This window comes from Grammomys surdaster, unplaced genomic scaffold (assembly GCF_004785775.1).
Source record: "Grammomys surdaster isolate TR1022 unplaced genomic scaffold, NIH_TR_1.0 126178, whole genome shotgun sequence".
NCBI classification, from domain to species: Eukaryota; Metazoa; Chordata; class Mammalia; order Rodentia; family Muridae; genus Grammomys; species Grammomys surdaster.
In genome coordinates, this window is record NW_021620984.1 from 7,710,056 (window position 1) to 7,733,122 (window position 23,067).

The 23,067-nt window shown below is 42.3% G+C and overlaps 1 protein-coding gene across 4 annotated transcripts in view; it reads right to left on the reverse strand.

The window, feature by feature from the left end:
- The window catches only part of Irf2 (interferon regulatory factor 2), a 107,192-nt gene that overhangs the window by 38,455 nt on the left and 45,670 nt on the right, over positions 1-23,067 (reverse strand). For all 4 annotated transcript variants that reach the window (XM_028757716.1, XM_028757714.1, XM_028757715.1 and 1 more), the window contains 4 exons: positions 15,435-15,527; positions 3,068-3,167; positions 2,233-2,409; positions 1,878-1,924 (listed from right to left, as the gene is read on the reverse strand). In XM_028757716.1, the coding sequence (XP_028613549.1) occupies positions 1,878-1,924; positions 2,233-2,409; positions 3,068-3,167; positions 15,435-15,521 (411 nt within the window). In that variant the 5' untranslated portion in view covers positions 15,522-15,527. The remainder of the gene's footprint in view (positions 1-1,877; positions 1,925-2,232; positions 2,410-3,067; positions 3,168-15,434; positions 15,528-23,067) is intronic.

Here is a 23,067-nt window from a genome sequence, read left to right on the forward strand (position 1 = left end):
AGAGAGAGAGAGAGAGAGAGAGAGAGAGAGAGAGAGAGAGAGAGAGACTATTATGTGCATGTCTGTAGAAGCCAGAAGAATGCTTTGGATCTCTTGAAGCTGAAGTTAAGGAGGTTGTGAGCCACCTGACATAGGTGCTGGGAAACAAACTCAGGTCCCCTCGGCACAGTCTTAACCACTGAGCTGCCTCTCCAATCCCTATTCCTGAGCTATTTTAAAATAAATCAGAAACCTTAAAATATCAACAATGAAACAAAGTAGTCTACCTAAAATATTTATTATAAATAAATAAATAAATAAATAAATAAAATATTTATTTTTTCATCACAGAGATAAGAGTCTTTCAACCTGGAACAGCTAGCTAAGATTTCCCTCAAACTCTAACTACAGGGGCTAGAGAAATGGCTTTGCAGTTATGAGCACTCGCCACTCTCTAAGATGATCTGGGTTCAATTCTTGGTACCTACATGGAGTCTCACAACCGTCCTTTACTCCAAGGGGTCTGAGGCCTCTGCAGGTACCAGGCATGTATACGATGCACAGACATCAAGGCAGACAGCCTATACACATAAAGAAAATCTAACAACAGATAGCCATATGTATTCACAATTCTATACCTACACATTACCTACAAATTCAACCAATCACTGATCTGCACAAAATATATATAAACTTTTCTTATTGTTCTCTAAATGATACAACACAACTCTTATATTAGATATTAAAAGTAACCAAGGGGTAATTTAAGGTAAATGAAGATGTGGATAGGTTCTACACAATCAGATACAAACACTACTACAACATTTTCCATGATGGTACCTGACAGGGGTAGAGAATCCTTGAGACCAGCCAAATACCCTCACGGTATACACAGGATGCTATCCCTTCTGAAGTCTAATGAGATATCTACATTACATCACTTTGTGGTAGGTTTTTTTTTTTAATAAATCAGAATGCTCACATATACTTCAAGTTCAGTTCTAAGGAGCCACGGGACCTTACACAAAAGCCACTTAACTCACTCTTCAGTCCCTTCCTCTGCACACAGAAGCCAGTAGCTTATAAGACCTCTTGGGTGTTCTTTGGGTCTCTAACTGTGCTGTCTGCTCTTTGCTTAACAACTGATGGGCCTCCCCAGTCGGGCATGGGATTATCTGACACCTTCCTGATATTTAACAAGGGCTATACATCTTCTATGCACTAAGATCACTGAAATATAGGGGAGTGATTAAAACTCCCAGTTGACTGAAAACCTCAAGCACACAGACCTGTCTCCATGGAAAACTCCTGGGACTTATATAGGATGATTCATTCACAAAGCAGAGCATAAACCACTAAAAACTCTCACTAATGGAGTATATGAACTACTGTGTCCCCAACCTAATGGCTTGTGACAGATATAAACAGAGTTAATAGTTCTTAATAGGGATAAAAATTTCTCTAGTTTTCAAACATATTTCACAGTCTGAACTCATATTTCACAGCGTTAGATACAAGCTGTTCACTGGAGCTCAGCTGGAGCTGAGAGACTGGACTGTCAAGCTCTGTGAATCAGTGATGTCATCTGCACAGTTTTCTCTGGGACACTGGTCTAGGCCTAGTATCATTATTATAATAAATAAATAAATAAATAAATAAATAAATAAATAAATAAATAAAGGTCATTTATTTCCAAGGCCAGTAAAGACAGAATTATCCCCTCTAGAGTGGACAAGTACTTGTGTCTGCAGGTGGGTACATGCAGAGGAGGACATGTAAAAAGCACGTAAAACACAATAGCAGAAGGGGGAAGGCCAAAGCCTCTGCCAAGGTCCTGACAGAACAGGAATCGTTAGGATATGGGCACTACAGGGGCTTTCTAAACAACCAAAGATTACCTTGATGTGCTTAACTTTCTCTTCTTTTTCTGTCTTTGGTTTCTTTCCTGTGGCAACAAAAACGGAGTTCTGGATCAATTCATTGAAGGGCGGAGAAACAGGGACTTTCCTACGTTAAACTCTTTCTGAAACCCACTGCCTCATCTATATGAGATCAACATTGCGAAGGCAGTGTTTCTGCTTTTGGTGCCTTCAAAGTCATTTATTTCCAAGGCCAGTAAAGACAGAATTATCCCCTCTAGAGTGGACAAGTATTCTACCCCTGAAAGTGACTACAGAGGCAGAAATAAAAAGACTAAAAGGGTTCTATTATGGACACCGAGGGATTGTTTACTTAGTCGGTAAATGGCTTTACCTTTCTTGGAAGGTCGTTCAGATAAGGGCAACATTCGGTAGACTCTGAAGGCGTTGTTTCCTTTCTTTATACTTCTGTCCTTCACTTCCTCGATATCAGGCAAAGAATTCATGGCACATCGAAAATTTGCTTTCCATGTTTTTGGATCTGGTTTATCTACTCCTGGTTGATGCTTTCCTAGCAAAATAGCCAGAGAGAAGGAAAGGGGAGAGGGGCATTAGACAAGGGAGAAATGTCTAAAACCAGTCCTGCGGGGTGGGGGGTGGGGGGTGTGTGTACAAAAAGCCGTTCTGTTCCAGTTGAACAACAACCCCACTTTGCTGAGACATTTCTAAGGTGCTGGCATTCAACTTTTAAAAAGTCTAGACAATGGGAGCCACACGGTGACAGCTGGTCACTCTGGCTCCACCGTATAGTTTGAGGGGAAAAATAAAATGGTAGAATTAAGATGCCAACTACATATTAAGACTAGAATGCCAACAAGCAGAATTAACAAGCTTCAAATATGAAGAAAAGGCCCACATCTAAAGATAGCTCTCTACAGAGTTTTTGTAATAAAGAAAGGTATTATTATATGTTAACAGTGCTAACTTACCCTGGTAACTATGAAGAACTTATCAGAATACCATGTCTGTGGGAAATTTAAAGACTGGGAACCTCTAGGATGGGTAGGACATCACTTCTTCTGAGTGATATAGCCTCTGCAGTTCATACATCTCCTAGATCACAGGATTCTCAGAGCTATCCTCACAAGGTCCTGATCCAGGTTAATTGTGTAATGAAAACAAAAATACACGACAGCAGCTGTGTGAATACACAAGGCAAGGTTTAATACCTGTGTGGATCGCCCAGTTTCTAAAGAGTGGGGCGTCCTTTTCCACGTCCCATCCGTGTCTAGCTGCATGCATCCAGGGGATCTGGAAAATCTTCTTTTCCTGAAATGAAAGAAAAAAGAAATTAGGTAAACACCGAAGCCATGGGCTTTGGCTAAAGACAACATGGACTTCTAAAGTTCCAGTGCTCAATTACACAGCTAAGCAAAACTGAGATTGTTGAGTGTCTGCAGGAAAGTCGACTGTAAAACAACCCATGGGCTGGGAAGGTGGCTCAGTTGGCTAAGTGCTCACTGTGCAGACATGAAGACCTATGTGTGAACACCCACATAAAAAGCTAGGTGTGGTGTATACCTATGGATTAGTTAGGGTTACTAGTGCTGTGATAAAACACCATGACCAAAGCAATTTGGGATTAAAAGGGTTTATTTAGGTTACACTGCTATATCACTGTCCATCATTGAAGAAAGTCAGGACAGGAACTCAAACAGGGGAGGAACCTCTAGGCAGGAGCTGATCCAGAGGCCATGAAGGAGTGCTGCTTACTGGCTTACTCCTCGTGGCTTGCTCAGTCTGATTTCTTATAGAGCCCAGGACTACCAGCCCAGGGATGGCACCACCCACCAAGGGTTAGAGCCTCCCATATCAATCACTAAGAAAATTCCTATAGGATTGTCTACAGCCAGATCTTACAGAGGCATGTTCTTAATTAAGGTTCCCTCTTCTCAGATGGTTTTAGCTTCTGACAAGTTGACATAAAACTATCCCACACAACTTGTAATCCTAGTGCTGGTAAAGTTGAGATCAGAAGATTCCTGGAGCATGTTCAATCTTGTACAGTCAGTAGGCTCCCGGTTCAGTGAGAGACACTGTCTCAAAATCAGAGGTGGAGAGCTATTGATGAGGACAACCAGCATTCTACATGCACGATAGGAAATCCATGAGTATGTTGTACACATGCAACATACACAATGTGAAGAAAAATAAAATAAAATGTAAAAATCCCACTAGCCCTACTGGGTCTCTAATTCTGATAATCTACCCAGGAGGAAATTCAGAATCTTGCATGGCCTGGCAGAACAAAAATTATTATAAGGCCAAAGGTGAAGATTTATGGTACAACATGTTCCATGCTTTGCTCCCCTCCCCTTTCAACTGACAACTAGCCACTGGCTGAAACTTCTAGAATGTATTTTATTACTTCTTGTCATGCTGCTAAAGGAATGTCTAGTGTATTGGAGACCACTGTCTCAGAAAGCAAATATCTTCAGTTTTGCATGGATATTTACTTAACATAGAGTGTAGTGTGTGTGTGTGTGTGTGTGTGTGTGTGTGTGTGTGTATACGTACTGTTCTAATCTCTCCCAGGTCCAGGTCCTGCTTTGGACATAATAGAAGGAAATGCAAAGATAACCAGTTTGGCAATAAGTTTAATATAAACTTTATACTAGATTCTACCTTTCTGACCACAACTCACAATGACTTCAATCAACCTAGCAAACACATGCAGAAACTAATGCTCCAGAAAAAGGTCCTACTCATAGTGAAGAAAAGGTCCTACTCATGTGTGAAAAGGAAGGTGGGTAGGCCTGCCCTCTGACCATGCCTGCCCTCTGACCATGCCTGCCCTCTGACCATGCCTACCCTCTGACCATGGCTGCACACTGACCATGCCTGCACACTGAACATATGACTGTGCATGTGCACATGAGACTCATTTTTGTTTCTTGCTATTGCCTAAGGAGTTAAGCTTATGATTTCCATTTTAAAAGTGAGAAGCTGAAGAAAGGAATCAATTATTTCACCAAGCAATTCTTGGTACAAAGTATCTAAAATCAAAACCAAGGTCATATGACACCCCCCATTACCCCACACACTGTCTCTCACCTTTTAGATTTGGATTCTCTGCCCTGTTGGATTCTATGGAGATTAAAGCCCAGGAATGTGGTGGGGTTGGGGTGAGTGAGGTAGGAAGGTGGGGAGGTGTGTTTTCTTCCTTTCTATTTTTCTTTCTTTCTTTCTTTCTTTCTTTCTTTCTTTCTTTCTTTCTTTTTGTTCTTTCTTTCTTTCTTCCTTCCTTCCCTTTCCCTCCCTCCCTCCCTCTTTTCTTTTCCTTTCTTTCTTTCTCTCTCTCTCGCTCTTTCTTTCTTCCTTTCTTTCTGTCTGTCTTTCTTTCTTTCTTTCTTTCTTTCTTTCTTTCTTTCTTTCTTTCTTACTTTCTTTCAAGTTTTTGGGTATTCCTGATAATTGCTAAATGCCAGAGATGCCAGCATCCTCCAGTGGGGAAAGAAAAAGAAGGTCAGTAGGGAATTTCCACCACCTGATCTCACACAGTGAACTCTAGAAAGAGACCCAGCTGTCTCAAAGGGACTTGAGACCTCTATACATAACCACTTACGGAGACTGAACTGATGATATTTCAAAATGCCAGAGAGTTTCCAAAACTGTTATTGGGGGGGGAAATAGACTGTATTTATAACAGTCAGTTGATAAAGAAGAACTGAAAGTGACTGACATTTTCATAAACACTTCACTGTTCAACATGTGTCGCCCACAGGTGGGCCAACAAGTCAGGGGACCTGAAGAAGGCTGAGTGGGATTTTAATTTTTTAATGTGCATGAAAAATCCAAGCGCAAAGTTACTTAATGTAATTTCTTATTTTCCTGTAAAAATGAATGCAAATGAAGAGGAACTGACCTGATGGAAAAGTTTTCCCTGATGCCTAGCTTTCAGAATGCTGCAAGGTGCTACCAAGATGCTGGGGAGGAAACAAAACCATGTCTTAAACTGTCAGTGGTCCAGCACTGGACTCTGCATACTATAATACAGACCAGCCAGGCAACGTGTCCACTGGCGCAGTGTGACATTGATGTCAGTAACCAACTTCTCTCTGCTTGCCTTTCAGGCCTGCTCTACAGGGGTGGATTTGTGTCTGGTATTGTAAACCTGGTCAAAAGTTCACGACTATCAAAGACATAAGCCCTGGTTGGGAACCCAAGACATTTTTTTCCCTAAATTCACATGTTTTCTTTTTTCTTTTTCTTTTTCTTTTTTTTTTTTGTTTTTTTTATTTTTCAAGACAGGGTTTCTCTGTATAGCCCGGGCTGTCCTGGAACTCACTCTGTAGACCAGGCTGGCCTCGAACTCAGAAATCCGCCTGCCTCTGCCTCCCAAGTGCTTGGATTAAGGGCATGCGCCACCCCTGCCCGGCGTCATGTTTTCAAACTACCTTCTATATTTTTGTTACCACCACAGAACAGAACTGCTCTCAGCCTTAGATGGATAAGCTCCTTTGTGCAGTGGGCAGCAGCCAATGCAGACTTGGAACTTGTCAGAGGTACTGAGTCACTAAGAGTAAGCGACTATTGAATTTTCAGTCCCAAATGAATTATCCACATCGAACTCCTCAAAACTCAGTCAAAGTCACAGACACAGGGGCAGAAAGAATGTAGTACTGGGAGAGGTGGGCGCTGGGGAGGAGTGCCGTGCCATCTCATGACCTTTGCCCCTGTGAACTAGCCCCAGCTATGTCTGCCACACAAGATAACACTTAGAACAGAAGGGAGATAGGCTCACAAAGTCTCTCACACCTGGCTGAGGAGCTATATTGTCAGTTGATGGCTGATCCGGAAAGGAGTGCCATTTTTCTTCAGAGGTGTGGCTGCTAATACATCACTCATGCTCTAGCTGATGGCCCACACCCGTGCACTTGTGTACTAATAAAACTCCCTGGATAGTTTAAAACAAAAGGAGTGAATATGAAGATCAGGGTGAGGTCCAGGAGGAGTGGGAACGGGATTAGGAACGGATATGATCAAAGTAGTGTTTACACGTGTCAAAGAACAAGTATAAAAGGTTTGCTAGATGAAACAGGTTCTGACGTAACACAACCTGAATTTGCTAGGTAACGTCTTTTCAAGCATTGTGTGTTTGTGGATGTGTACGCATACATGATTAAAGAACCCAAATAGACTTTTCACCAAAAAATAAAATAAAATTTTAAAAGGTATAAATATATGAAAATGTGCTGGTTGTTACCAATCACTAAAGAATTATAAACTAAAACAATACCTCCCCCCACCAGAATGTCTACAGAGGGAATAAAGGAAAACTAGAAGAGAAAAAGTGAGGATTTAGAGACACCGGAACTCGCATGCGCTGTGCGGGAATGTGGAATAGCACAGCCACTGTGGGAAATAGTCTGGTCATTCCTCAGAAAGGGAAGCACACAATGCTGGCAACACCACGAGTTTACTTAATGTCTGGGTGTGTACTCAAAGAATTATAAGTACTGAACAAAACTGATCTGTGGATGTGCACATTCTTACACAGCCCCAAAGCGGAAGCAGTCCAAACGCCCACCAGTTGGTGAACCCATCCACCGACTGTGGCACGTGCATACAGTGGACTAGCACTCCACGGAACTTCATGTATTTCACTGAATATCATTCCATTTAGTTTACACAGATCAGGAGCAAGGTATTGACACACACAACCTCATGGGTGGACTTGGCAAAGATTATTCTAAAAAAAAAAAAAACAGACACAACAAAAGGAACACAAAGGGAACAAACATCCAATTGTCCCGTCTATATGGAATATACAGGAAGTTCAAAGCTGTCGAGGCTAAAGGCAGCTCAGCAGTTCCCAAGAACTTAGGAAAAAAGAAATGAGCAGGGACTGTGCGTTGAGTACGGTGTTTTCTTTGGGTGGGGTGAGAAAAGTTCTGGAAGGAGTTGGTAGATGGCTGGGCAATGCCCTGCAGGTGCCCAGTGTCTCTGAAATGTACACTCTAAGTTAGTTAAAGTGGTAAGATTTTAAAAATCACATATAGCTTTTAACTAGTTTTTTCTTATTGCATAAAAAGCACTGCTGAATAAATATATCCCAGAGCTTAAAATTATTTTCATGCAAGAGTGTAAGTTTCATTCTAGACATGCATTTTATATTGTATTTATATGTATGTATGTCTGTGTGTGCAGGACAAGAGGGCATTGGATCCCTGGGAGCTGGGGTTACAGTTGGTTGTGAAGCACCCTGACATGGGTGCTGGGAACTGAACTAGAATCTCCTTCAAGAGCAGTATACTCCCTTAACTGCTGAACCCATCTCTCTAGATCCAAGATTCATTTTTAAACTGAGATCTTTTTAACAAGGATACTTGTCAAAGATCCTCTTGATTCAAGGGACAGGAACCGTGTTGCAACATGTCTGCATAGACCTTGAGACATCTTCAGAGTCCAGTGACCCAATCCTTCATGGTCTTGCACACATGGTGGCTGTACAGACTTCAAATGGAAAGAATGAATCTGAGTCCTTCCATGTGTGCATATGAACAGAACTGCCCCACTGAGGGAGAACTGGCTGAGACTGTCTTGAGCAAGGTGAAAGGCACATACACACACACACACACACACACACACACACACACACACCTCGGTCACCATGGAAACCAGTTCTGTTTTCTCCCTCTGCTTCCCCCCACACACCAACACTGATAAGATGTTCTAACTAGTTTGTTCCTTCTGTTTGGACTTTTCACCCTCTACAGAGATAGTCTGATATTTACAAAAACACAAGCCTACTTGAAAGTGAGAAAAGAAAAAGGTCGACAGTCCAAGGAGTGGCCGCCGTGCCTTGGTCTAAACAAATCTCTACTGTGAATACCAACAACCAGAATAGTAATTACACAGAACTACGAGAAAAAAATGATGAACTGAGCAGTAGATGCTTTCTGCATTCCTAAATAAATGGCCTGGCAAAAATCACAAGCAACCGTACAGATAAATCCAGAACTAGACTCTGTTTTCCAACCAGTCAATGACAGAAAGCAAGTTAAACAGGGCACTTACTGCTCACAGTTAGAAGAGACTTAAAAGTCGTAAAAGCAAACTTGCAAACCAAACACAGACGTATGCCAAAAAGACTATACACCACAGCCAAGTTTGCTTTATTCCTGAAATTCAGAGATAGTTCAATATTTCCAAGTCAATAAATAAAATAAACCACATAAGTGGACCAAAATCACATGATCATCTCAATAGATGCAAAATCTACCATGCCTTCATGACAAAATTCCTAGAAAAAGTGGGCTAGAAGGAATATAATAAAAGCTGTATGTTAAAAAGTCAAGACATCATCCTAAATGAAGAAACACTTGAATCCATATGAGAGAAATCAGGAATGAGCAGAGATGTCCGCTATCTCCGTTCTCTTTCAGTATTGTGCTCAAAGCACCAGCTAGAGCAACAGGGCAGGAGAAGGAAATTACAGGGATACAAATAGGGAGAGATGTCAAACTATCTCTATTTGCAGATTACATGATACCATACATTAACGATCCCCAAAACTTTACTGAAACACTTCTAGAAATGATACATTCAGCAGTGTGGCAGGATACAGAATGGAGAACACATCTTCCTTCAACAACTTGGTGCTGGGGAACTGTCCATAGACAGAAGAAAGAAAACAAGACCCGTATCTATCACCTTTTGTGAAAACTAACTCAAGTAGATCAAAGACCTAAAGGTGAGACCTGTAAAACTGAAACTCTTATAAGAAAACATAGGCAGTGCCTACCGTATACAGGTGTAGGAAAAGACTCTCAGAATAGGACTTCATTGGCTTGCACATTAAGGTCAACAAGTGACAAGTGAGATTTCAAACTAAAAAGTATGTCTTCCACACAGCTAAAGAAACAGTCAACAAGGTATTGGGTAAGCTAAGAGAATGCATGGGAATCACTGCCAGCTACACATCGGACAGAGAATTAACATCCAGAGTATGTAAAGAACTAAAAAACCAGAGTCAAACAAAGAAACAAAAGACCCACTTAGAAATTGAACCTAAATCTGAACACAGAGTTCTCAAGAGAAGAAAACAAAGTCTAAGAAATATCTAAAAAAAAAAATTAATAATGTTCACCATCCCTAGCAATTAGGAAAATCCAAATCAAAACAACTCTGAGATTCAATTGCACTCTGGTAGGAATGTCAAAGATTAATAAACAATTGACAGCAAAGGCTGGAGAGGGGATGTGGCAAAAGCAGAACTCTCGTTCACTGCTGGTAGCATTGCAAACTAGTCCAACCAGTCTATAAATCATTGTGGGGACGCCAAAAATAAATCTACCATGTGACTAAATGGTCAACCTGAGAACACACATATAAGTAACATTATACAGTCTGAGCAGGTTATATTTATGGTTTAAGAATAAATATCAATGGAAGAAAAAGAGGCCATGAATTTAGAAGAGTGTGGGGGCAGGGGATGCATGGAAGAGTGCAGAGGCCAGAAAGAGAAGGAGGAAGTGGTAGACTTATATTTATAACCTCAAAAATATAAATTATTTTTAAAAGGTATCTTGAGAATACACAAGGTATATAAATGTAAGTGGGACAGTAAAAAAAAATATATATTATTGACTTTGTCCAGCTGACGATAGAGTAGATAAGAAGATATCTTTAAATCTTACAGATATACATTATCATCCAATGACTTTCAGATAACACCCCCTCCTATCCACACAGAAAAGATAAAGCTAGATAGAAAAAAATCTGATTGTGGGCAGAGTGGGTCTTCTATTCATTCTAGACATATGACTCAGCCATACTGTGCCATTTGCAAATTCGGTCATAAAAAGTAGATGGCCCTTCCAGGGTCTCTTACACAAGTTGGTAAGGATGCTGCTCTGGCAACTTCTTAGATGTTCACTTGGACTCTTCCACTGTGGCTGGGCCCTGTTACATACAGGGGTCCTTCAATTTTATTAGAAGTAGGACATGAAAACAAATTAAGGCATAATTAATTAATGGCTGGATTCTTCCTTGGAGATAGGCATGATAGTGGGCAACCTTTTCTTCAGTCTCTCTTTTTTCTTTCTTTCTTCCTCTTCCTCTTTCTCCTCCTCCTCTTCTTCCTCCTCTTCCTCCTCCTCTTCTTCTTCTGCCACGGTTTCCATAGATAGCCCATTTAGACTCAAATATTCAGCAATGCTGAGTATGAAGGTTACAGATATATACCACCAAGCTTGATTATCTTAGTGTAAAACAACAACAACTACAATGAGAATAGCCATTTATTTGGGTTCCTTGACTTTATTCACAGATTCACAAGCCACTCTATATCAAAATCCTTTTATTTATTCAGATACTAGGTCTGGCACTATACATAGAGTACCATTAGGACAGCCATATACTGTACCAACAGCTTATAGGCATGGGTAAACATGTATCCTGAGCATCTACTGCTATGGTCTGGATGTACCCTGAGTGAGTATTGCAAAGGCTTGCTTTGTCTGCAGTGTGGATGGGTTAAGGATGGGAGTCCAGTGTAGAATGGATCAGTGCTGTTTAGAGGAGTGGATTGAGTCTGGTAGAACTACTCTCGTTCCTTAAAGAATTTGCTGCTATTTTTTAACATCAAGTTGGACCCTGCCCAGGTCTTTTCTCTCAGCTTACAGACTCATATCTTCTGCTGTTAGCCATGTTGCAAAAAAGCCCTTACCAGGACTTGGGCTCCATGCTGTACAGAAGCTTCAGCCACTGCACTATGAGTCAGATAAATTCCATGATATGCAGATTAACACATTCTGTTACAGCAACACAGAGTGAACCAAGACACCAGCTGTGGTGGAAGAGAATCACAAAGTCTTAAGGATGGTTCATCTGTTTTACTAGAATCCCAACAGTCTTCAACGGGAAATGAGGTTTTGCAAAGACATCCAGCCAGTCAAAATACTAACAGGGGTTCTTTAGTGTACTTGTGAATAGCAAGGAAAGAACAACAGGCTCTCGGTAAAGTATTTATGTCAACAGATGAATGCCAAAAAGCCTCAGTTAGAGGAAACCGATTTAAAAAAAAAAAAAGACGTCCATAGGAGTTTGGTTATGAATAGAAAATACTCTGACCCATCTGAGGCCTCTACTGTCCATGTTCACAGACACACACCTACTGTAGCTTAGCCCTTGTGGGTTACCTGCCAAACAGGGACCCCCAGATATAGAGCAACCTAGGCATTCCTGTGTCAACGTTGTCCTGAGAAGTGGAGGAAGCTTGAGATAGTGATCAATCAGATGGCCTCAGGTCCAGCCTAGTAGAAGTGTTCAAGAGATGACCAGCATGCCCCCTTCCCCAGTCTTCTTTTGGAAGAAAATTGTGGTGTCACAAGCCAGAGCAGGGAAACTCAGCAGGGAAGGGCCCCCTGAGCATGCTAAGGGTTTAGTAATACAAAGAGAAATTGTTGCCTCTGGCCCTTGAACAGCAAGGCTAGGGATGTATCTCAGTGGCAGTGATTTGCCCAGTATGTACAAGGCCTTTTTATCCCCAGCACTGGGGGTAGTGGGTAGCATACAAGAAGCCCCCATGAAGTGTCCCCTAGAGGGGACACTTGTTCCTTAAAGCTGTTATAAAAGTGACTTAAAGTAGAAATACATTCTATCACAATTCTGAAAGTTAGAAATCCAAAATCAAGGTGTTAGCAGAATTTCAATGTTTTAAAAACTTCTAAAAGAGACTCTTTCAGCCTCTGATAGCTCCAGGAGTTCCTGGGCTCTGGCTTCACCACACCTCCTGGCTCCACAAAGCTCTTCTCTCTCTCTCTCTCTCTCTCTCTCTCTCTCTCTCTCTCTCTCTCTCTCTCTCTCTCTCTCTCTCTCTCTGTGTGTGTGTGTGTGTGTGTGTGTGTGTGTGTGTGTGTGTGTGGTGTGTGTGTGTGCACCTTCTTCAGTCTCTTCTAAAGACACCTCTCCTTAGACTTAGAGCACAGGCAGGTAATCTAGATGCTCCCATCTTGAAGTCCTGAATTGCATCTGAAACTCCCAAATAGGGCCACATTCCCAGGTTATAGAGATTGCCATAGGTCTTTAGAGCTAGAGACTACTGGTCAACCTCCTGTAAATGCCACCCAACTATAGGTTGCCAGAGCCTACTTGACACAAAAAGAACAACGACACTTTGTGTTCTCTACATACAGACATGGTTCAGGAGGAGCAAAAGAGAGAATAGGAAACTCTGGTGTCCGAAAAAGAAAAAGTGGAAACAGAACACTTGCTTTTTTTGAGAATTAAGAAACACACGCTTCGATCTCACATCATGAACCCAAACTGGGGCCTTCCTTACCTCTCTGTACCTCAGTTCCATGGTCTGCAACATGGAAAATAAAAGCCCTTTCCCAGAGTAGGGATTAAGTGAGTCAATGTATGCAACCCCTTGCTTAGATGAGTAAGTGGCAAAAAGTACTTAACAAATGCCAGCTGCCATTGCTTTACCTGTACCCATCATCTCCCTACACTGTCTCCGAACTACCATCCCTCTCTCCTTATACCCTTAGTTGGATTGTTGTCCACTGAGCTCTCCAGGGTGACCTGAGCTCTTGCTTGTGTTTGTAGAAGAGACTAAGCATACACCTGAGCCTCAGCTTGTGAGCCTGGAAAGAATACATACAAAACCTTCCAGTACATGACAGGACAGATAAAGCAAGTATGTAGTTTATTTGTTTCTATTTTCTCTGTGCCCCATCCTTTCTGAAAGAAAGGACACAAGCAGAGATATTCAATTACAGTCTTGTTAAATTCAAAATAAACAGGCAAGAGAAAGGAAAAGGTTCAAGAGGAATCTGAGAAGATAAATTGAAACCAGAAGTTTGTTTTGTTTTGTTTTGTTTTGTTTTGTTTTGTTTTGTTTTGTTTTCGCTGCAATATCTTTTTCACTCATTAAAAGCAGGCCACAGACTGCTTTCTGGCTTTAAGCTCTTACACCTGGTGCAAAAATAAAGCCTGACCCATTAAATTATTCACCGTGTCCTGTAGATTAAAAGATGGAGAGGAAGAGGAAAGAGAGGTTTGCTCAGAATTCTTGGTGTTCTTGGTGAAAGTAAAAAAAAAAATCTCCCTTGGGCCTCCATAGGGAAGGCATAACGTATTCTTCTTAGCTGTTCCTCTAAACCAGTGGTTCTTAACCTATGGATCAAGACCTCTCTGAGCGTCACATATCAGACATCCTGCAGATCAGATATTTACACTACGATTCATAACAGTAGCAAGATTACAATTATGAAGTAGCAATTAAATAATTTTATGGTTGGGGGTCCCCATAACATGAGGAACTGTATTAAAAAGATCACAGCATTAGAAATGCACACACATGTGCATTTGGGGAAATGTAAATAATTAACAACTACTTTGTCAGGGCAGGTAGACACACAGTAGGGTTTCATATAAAGACAGTACATATACTTGTTTGTTTGTTTGTTTGTAGCTTGTTTTCTGAGACAGGATCTTACTTTGTATCCCCGCTACCCTGGAACTCACTCTGTCAAACAGACTGGCCTAGACTGGCAAAGATCCCCATCTGAGTTCATCTGCCTCCCAAGTTCTGAGATTAAAGGTAAGAGAGACCACACCCCCAGCATGACAGTACTCTTTCCCTTTTAAGGGAGATGAGCAAAAGAACCTTTTAAAGGACAGGGATAGTGGTAACACAGCACTCAGGAGGCAGAGGCAGGAGGATCTCTGTGAGTTCAAGGCCAGCTTCCTTACAGAGTTTCAGGATAGTAAGACTACACAGAGAAACCCTGTCTCAACAACAATAACAAAACAAAAACATAAATGGAACCTTTTAAAGGTTAAAGTCCTCCACTCAAACAAACAACAAACAAACACCCAACACCATGCAGTCCACGTATCCTTTAGTGCTTGAGCAGTAGGAGAAGCCAAGAGCGGATCTGAGGACAGAAGGGAGAGTCACCTGGAAACAAAGGTACTCAGGTTGAGGTGAGAGTGTGAGAAAATGATGAAAAAAAACTTAAAAAAAATAAAACTTTATTGTAAAGTACTTGCAGGTGAGATTAGCCAGACTCAAAGTCTACACATTTCAGTGACCATGTATATAGTGCGTGCAGTCGAGCTGAAGCTGGGGGATTCCACAGTGGACTTCATAACTTCACTATCCATTATATTTTTATGTACTTATCCACTACAAAGATAACTACGTTAAAAAAAAAAAGTAAATCAATGACAGTTCAAACTAGAAAACCAATTAGCTTTATACACCCTTCATGACTCACGGGCCCATTACCCATAGTCCATCGTTCCTCGTCACTTAAAATTCACCCTTTCCCTGTGTCCTGCTGTCTTTCAGAAATGTGGCCAAAACCTTTTTGATAGATGAATTCGTGTTTTTTAATCACTGTTAGGAATGAGCATAAGATTCTGAACACAACGTTATTTGGTGGTCCGGTGGGCACGCTTTCAGCAAGAAACGCCCACCTTCTCTTTTCTCTTCTTTCCTCCTTCTCTTCCTCTCTGTCTCTGTCTCTCATTTTTCAGAACACACACACACACATACACACACACACAGAGCGTACCTACCTTGTTCAGCCACTTTAGCCCTGGTATCGTATTTGAATTTATCTGCTCCTCCAGCCACGGGCGCATGCGCATCCGTTCCACCGGCATGGTACCCTGTGGCAAAAGAGAAGCACAGCATTTGGTATTTCTGCGACTGACTGTCTCATCTGCACCACAAAGTTCTACCCACCTCCCCCCCGCCCCATCCCCGCTCGACCCTTCCCAGCAGCCTCTTCCTAGGCAGGAGCTGAGTATATTCAGTATATTCAACTTCCCTGCCACCTGCTCTTTCGACAATCCTGTTTCCCAGGACCAGACCAGGCCAATCTTCACGCTGACTCTCAGCTGAAAGAAGTTTTTATGGACATGGTATGCCTGCCATCCACCCAACTAGCAGTAGATCCAGACGCCTCTTAGTGACTTTGTCTCGAGTAAACCTTTACCCTTCCTCTCTGTGCCGTGCTTAGAGAAGAACTGTCAGCATGTCAGACATTCAAAGACCAATATTTTACCTTCCAAAAGGGAAGCAAATGTCAGGTAAACAGTCCTGAGACAGAGCTGTGGAAACCAACACATTCCCTGAGGACCTAAGGTGCATCAATACTTTGACCTCTCAATAGTACCACTAAAGTACGGATTAATTTAGTTCACTGAAGGTTTAAGGTTTGTTACTGCCTAGTCACTCCTCCTAGACGTACTCTATGTTCAGGGCTCAGTACTCACTTCCCTGTTCTCATCTTCACTTCCTCATCCCCCAGTACACTCTCTTAGTCACTGCATCCGTCATTTTCCTTCCATTCCAGCCTCCCTGCCCTGACCTCACTTGCATGCCTTTCTCCTTTGCTCATTTTCCCTTTGAAAAATCACTTGCATGGCTGGAATATCTTCCCTCTACCAGGCCACACACTGCCTCCCCCCAACCCCTGACATCACACACACACACACACACACACACACACACACACACACACACACACTCCTACCAGACTCTACAGCCGTCTTTCTTTTTCCCACCCAAACACAGCCCCTGTGGAATAACTAATAAAGCTGCTACCGACTCTACGCCCGACATCTTCCTACTCATGTCGGTACATTTACACTCAGTCTGACGCCTGGAATGGAAGGAGACATTGACTCAGGCTTCCACTCTCTAAGACTTCACCGGCAATGTGACCTCACAGTCCTCTCTTCAACCTGCAACCGTCTCGTGTCTTTAACGCCTTCCCTCCAAACTTAACTAAAAAAATCTGTACAGATGACTGTGGATTGACATGATTCATGCCACGTAACTCTCTCTTCCGTTTTGCCAAGCAATCCTCTGTGCTCTACCCTCTACCCTCTATCCTCTATCCTCTGTCCCCAGCTGGTGCCAAGAAAGCAAGCACCATGACACGAATCAGCAAGGGCTTCTTCACCTTTGTTCATGGGCGCCATCCCGATTCTCCTGTACACTGCCCCCACACAAAGCTCAAGTCCACTGTGTGTCTTAATCACACCCAGCTCTTCCTTCCTCCTGGGCCTTATCAATCTTTATCCAGCTTCCAAGACCTAGCCTCTATACTTCTCACAAAGGTCATTCCAGAGCACTCCAGCCTGAAGCAACCCGTCCTCTCCCAACTCCTACACCACTCAAGATCTTACTCCGATTATTCCAGAACCAGACATTGCTTTAGGGCAGCTGTTTTAGTCCCGGCTTTCATCTCATCTCCTGTTATGCCTATAAAGTGTTCAGCTGTGCACAGCCTCACTTTCCCAATGCAAACTGTAAGCTCTTTGAGAGGATGAACGTCACTCCTCAGAGTACAATGCATAATCCTATAAAAACCCAAGGTCCGCCTTCTACACAGTAAATATCCAACACAAGGACCAGGCAAGTTCTGAGCAAGCGAGGCAAAGCTGCCATGGAAGGGTGGCCTCATGTAACATCTGCAGGCTCCAGGTGGCCATTCTTTTGAGACAGAAATAAAAACCTTGGAGACGTTACAAAAGGACCTGGAACGGTGATGAGCAGTCACCAATACAGCTGCTTTTCATGAATCTCAAATTCGTTCCGTCCGTGCATTCATTCACTCTCTTAGTCATTCATCATCCATCCATTCAAAGATCGTGGATAGAAAAGGAGGTTCTGAGAGTTGGACAGGATAAAACATCTTGATTCTTACAGGACTCTTTAAAGACATGAATTAGAAACATGAAGAGTCCTGTGTACAGGTGTAAGAGTTGCCAGAGAATTCTGGGAACACTGCCATCATAGAGGCTCTGCCTTACAGAGCAGTGACCACAATCTCCTCAAATCTTCCCTTAGAGGAAGACCTCAAGACATGGAATGGGACAGAGTCACAAAAGTGGGGACAGTTTCAGGAGTCATGAGTATCGAGCAATGGTCGCCACTTCTACTTCTGAGGTGATGTAACAGGAGTGATGCTGGCACGCCTAAACTCAGTGGCAGGGAAGGATGAGGGGCAGGTGAGGAGCCATACTTCCAGTCCAAGATCATATCAGTATATATTTCTCCCCATGCTTTCTTCACAAATAACCTATTTGAGAAAAACGATAAGCACTTGAAATATTTCACAAAGCTTTCTCTCCTTTAAGCAACAATTCATAAGGAGAGATATAGCTGGTGTACATTATTTCCAAGTTCTGCGCACAGGAAATAGCTTACTAAAAATGTATTTGTAACTGCGAAACTCATCCTTACATTGTTTCCATAGTCAGTACATACTCATGCAAAAGGAGAAAATGCTGGATGCCTGGCACGAACGCACCCAGCTGAGCTCAGACAGAGCAATTCTCTATACTCTCACGACCCATCTCCTAATTCAAACTAAAGTCCTTTCTGTGGTCTACTTAGGGTGACATTTTTTCATATCTCTGTGTTTTTTGTTGATCTTCTCATTTAAACATCCCCAAAAGTAATGCTAAGGTACCGAGCTGTGTTTTTAAGTGCATGCGTGTGTGCACAAACACACACACACACACACACACACACGCACACACACACGCACCCCGAGGCTGTGACGTGCCTTTTGGAGAAAATATATGTAATCAGACAAGCTTACTCAAGAGACTCAGGCATGAGTCATATCCGTGTCATATGCGTTTAGCTGTGAGTTCATTTTCTTGTGGTGGTTTATTTTTGAGACAGGGTCTTTCTATGTAGTCCTGGCTGCCCTGGAACTTGCTATGTAGACCAAACCTGCCTGGAATTCCCAGAGATCTCACATGTCTGCCTCCTGGATGCTGAGATTAAGGGTAAATGCCACCTTGCTCTGCATAAATTCAGTGTTAATCAACAGGGTGTTAAACAAGTTCTCTTAAAACATAAAGGCTAAAATAAAGATAAACATTTATCTACTGATGAAAATGTCCTAAGAAGCATTTCACCAGAAGCTGATGTCATTCTAAGAGGGAACTGAAATACAGACAGAGAAGGAACTAGGGATATAGACATGGAGAGAAGACAGCTACACAAAAGCAGCAACAGAGGCTGGGTTAATCTTTCCCCCAAACCAAGGAATGCCTAGGGCTTTTCAGTATCTGGAATCAAACAAGATGGCGCCTCTCCTATAGTTTTTGGGGAAAGCAAGCACCTTGATTTTCTACTTATGCTAGAACTGTGGAAAATACACTGCCATGGTGATAAGCCACACAGACTGGTACTTTGTTATGACAGCCACAAGAACTAAGACAGGAAGCAGAAAATACAAAGACCTTGAAAAAGAAAGACCAGCAACCAGACACCAGGCAACAACAGGAAGTACTGGAAAGACCAGCCTGACCCTACAGGTCCTGGAAGGCCATTGTGCAACAGCTCAATTGCCAGAGAGAAAACTAATAATCGTGTAGGTCCCTGGACCAAGCTCTGAGAAGCCAGGATCCAGAGACCCTTTAATTTTTACGTAGGAATTGCTTGGGTGTTCTGTGGCATCCTGCAACGTCTGGTCCTTCTGGCTGACAGATCTTTTCCATTCATCTAATTGCCGGGCCCTACTGCTTCATCTATCTGTTAGCCCATCACGCACAGGACTATAGCTCAGCCCAGATTCAATGTTTAGCTCTTCCCTACCCACAATACTGTAGCTGATTGTTTGATTTGTCCCTCAAAAGTTTATAAGCTAGAAACTTGTGAGGTACCCTTTAACTAGTGAGGTAAAAGGTGACTGGTGGAATTTCATGGTCTACTGCTAGGCTACAGAGCCCCGGTGTCATGAGTAGATTAAGCCTATCTCTGGAACAGGTTAGGTCCTAGGGGACTGGATTTGTTCCTGAATAAATGGTTGTTAGAGAGCTGGAGAAATGTCTCAATGGTTAAGAGCACAGATACTCTTGCAGAGGACCAGAGTTTGGTTCCTAGCACCCACATGGCAGCTCACAACAGTCTGTTAATTCCAACTCCAAGCAATCTGATGCCTTCTTCTGGCTTATCCAGGCATGGTATGCATGCAGGCAAATACCCACACACATAAAAGAAAAATCAATCTTGCACACAAGGGGGCTTTCATAAGCAAGCCTTGTACCTCCTCTAAAACCTAATTCCAAAAGTCTCTGTCACTATGATGAATACTGTAAGAGATCCCATGCTCCTGAACCTCTAGGAATAAAAACTGTTCTTTCATAAAAATCCAACCTCTGATATTTCATTTCAGGAACACAAAATAAACCAAGACATGTAAATAAACATGTAAAAAATGTTTAGGGATTTTCTGAAATCTATTTTCACAGTTTTTCTCCCATTGTATACCACATACATACCAAGGCTCCCATGCGCTATAGTTGAAGGGGAGAGTCTCTTGTTCTCTTTGCTCTTTCTGGCGAGGATTCATTTAGCTCTACACGCTAACAGAAGCCTCTACTTCCACTTCCCTACTACCTTTAATAACTACCTTTTAAAAAGTGTTGATGATATCCTTGCTTTTATACTTATCTACAAAAAAAGCTAAATTTCTCCATCCAGGGCTGGGTCGGTGGAGGAAAGTACAAAACAATACAAAGAACAGATTCCACAAAAGTTGTCCTCTGACAACCACATGCAGACCATGGCACCAGCTCTTATCTTTGAAGATGAAGAAATTGCTTTATGGTTTCTTTTCTGCAACCTCACGGGTAGCGAGCTTCACTATCCCTGCCCTGTGGGCACAGCTCAAGTCAAATAAATGTAACTGGATCTCGGACCATGCAAGTCTGTGACAGCTGATCTGATAGCTAAGATGCTCCTAATGACAACCAGCATAGGACATAGAGACACAGGACAAGTGGGTGGCTTACTGCCTGGGTGGGTTAGAGCCAAATGCATGAGAACTTAGCATGCCCCTCAGCATGGCGTGTGATTTAAAACTTCATGTTTACTTATGGAATTTTATGGAATTTTACCCTTAATGTTTTCAGAACAAAGTTGACCCAGGGCAACAGAAATCACGGGAAGCAAAACCAATGAGAGGGTGGAACTACTGTTTGTTTATCAATGTTGTGAAGGCCACTGCAGAAAGCCAGGCAAGGTAGTTGTTGTAATCAATATACCACAAGTGGTCCCCCATGAAGTTAACAACACCACTGTCCTGATTGGTACCATTGGCAGCCATGTTTAATTTCTGGCTAAATAACTGAGATTTGGTTATTGAGATAGTAATACAATTTTATGGTACTTCTTACAGTAGTAATATTGGTTTTCTGATGAGTTGAGTTCTGTTATTTAAATATTGTGCCCCTAGGAGACAGAAACTTGATTAGGCCATATCCACCCCTATAGAGAGATAGCCTGGAGAACTGCTGAAAGGCAGCCTACTCTGCGAGCTGAGATTCTATGGAGTCAGTGTGATGAGGGAAGCCAGGGGCTCTACTTGTTACTCTAGAATGCCCTTAGTTAGCATGGCCTCTCTGTTGTTCTATAGACCTTTCCTTCACTGGGTTATCTGTCTTAAACACCACCAGCACATGCATCTTCCTAAAATACAATTTCAAACATTTTGATTTTACATCATTCTAGAGATATCTAAAACATCCCAAGTGCATGTGCCAACCCCTGGGAGGAGGTTGTGGGGCTCAGAAGCTGACCAGAATTTGGGGCACATTCAGGTGACTAAGGAGACAACTGGAGATCAATACTCAGCCAGGAAAAGGAGGCCCTGGAACTTTCCCAAGCTTTGTACATAATAAACTAAGCGGGGCTGGAGATTTAGCTTAGTAGTTGAGAGCACTTGCTTCTTTTTCAGAAGACCCAGGCTTGTTTCCAAGCACCCATGTTGGGTGTACACCTGTACTCCAACCAACCACCTGTAACTCCAGTTCAGAGGGCGATCCAGTATCTGTAGCTGCCAAGGGCACGGGGCTCTCACATACACACACTCTCCCTCCCTCTCCCTCCCTCTCTCTCTCTCTCTCTCTCTCTCTCTCTCTCTCTCTCTCTCTCTCTCTCGCACACGCACACGCACACAATTAAAGATAAAACAAAACAAATGAGTGTAAATAAATAAAAAATAAATGGATAGGTTCAGAAGATGGTTCAGTCGGTAAAGTGTTTACTTTGCAAACATGAGAAGCACAATTGGATCTCTGGAGCTGAAATAAAAAAACAAAAACAATGGCAGGGAGGGAGGGAGGGAGGGAAGGGGGAGGGAAGGAAAGAAGGAAGGAAGGAAGGAAGGAAGGAAGGAAGGAAGGAAGGAAGGAAGGAAGGAAGGAAAGAAGGAGCAAGCTGGGTCTGGCAGTACACATCCATAAACAGCTTTTGGGAAATGGAAGCAGAGGATCCTTGGGGCTTACTTGTTGGCCAGCTAGTCTAGCAAAGCTGATAAGCTCCAGGTTCAATGAAGGAGTGTGTCTCAAACAGTAAAAGGGAGAGCAATTGGTAAACATTCGTGATATTGACTTCGGGTCTCCACACGCATACAGACACATGTGCACACACTTCTTAACACGTGCGTGCACACACACACATACATACACACACATACACACACACATGCACACACACATGCACACACGTGCACACACACACACACCAAATAACCAAAGCAGAAATAGACTATGCCAAGCAACGATGGAAGCTCAGTTTTGAATCACCTTGACCTCTGATCTGATTAAATTAGCCTGAAGCTTCCAAAAAGCAAATATAAATGTTATGTTGAAGAAGGTAACACTATCAAAGCTTAACCATTATGTCCGTAGCTCTTCTGATGCAGTTGTCACCATCAGTCACTATAATTAGAAATATAAAGATCAATGGCAACAAATATCAGTGGAAACAGACCCATAGGATACAGACACAGGCCTTAAGCACATATAATCGTATACGCACAGACAGAACATCTTCAGACAATTATTTTAGACAGGGTCTCACTATATAGACCAAACTGGCCTCAAACTCACAGAGATCCACCTGTCTCTTCCTCTCAAATCCTGACTGAATGTCGGAAGCACCACACCCAGCCCTCGGGTAGTTCTAAAACAAGCTATAGCTAGTATGTTTAGGAAAATAAAAGGCAAAGGTGGAATTTTTTGTTAGATAAACTATTAAAAATCAAAACTACATAATTAATGGATGTCATTAAAATTAAGAACTCATGGATGGGCCTAAAAATAGCTTTGATATGGGGGGGTGGGGGAGGACAGGTAGTATATGTGAACCAGAAAACAGGTCAAAGGAAATTCCAGA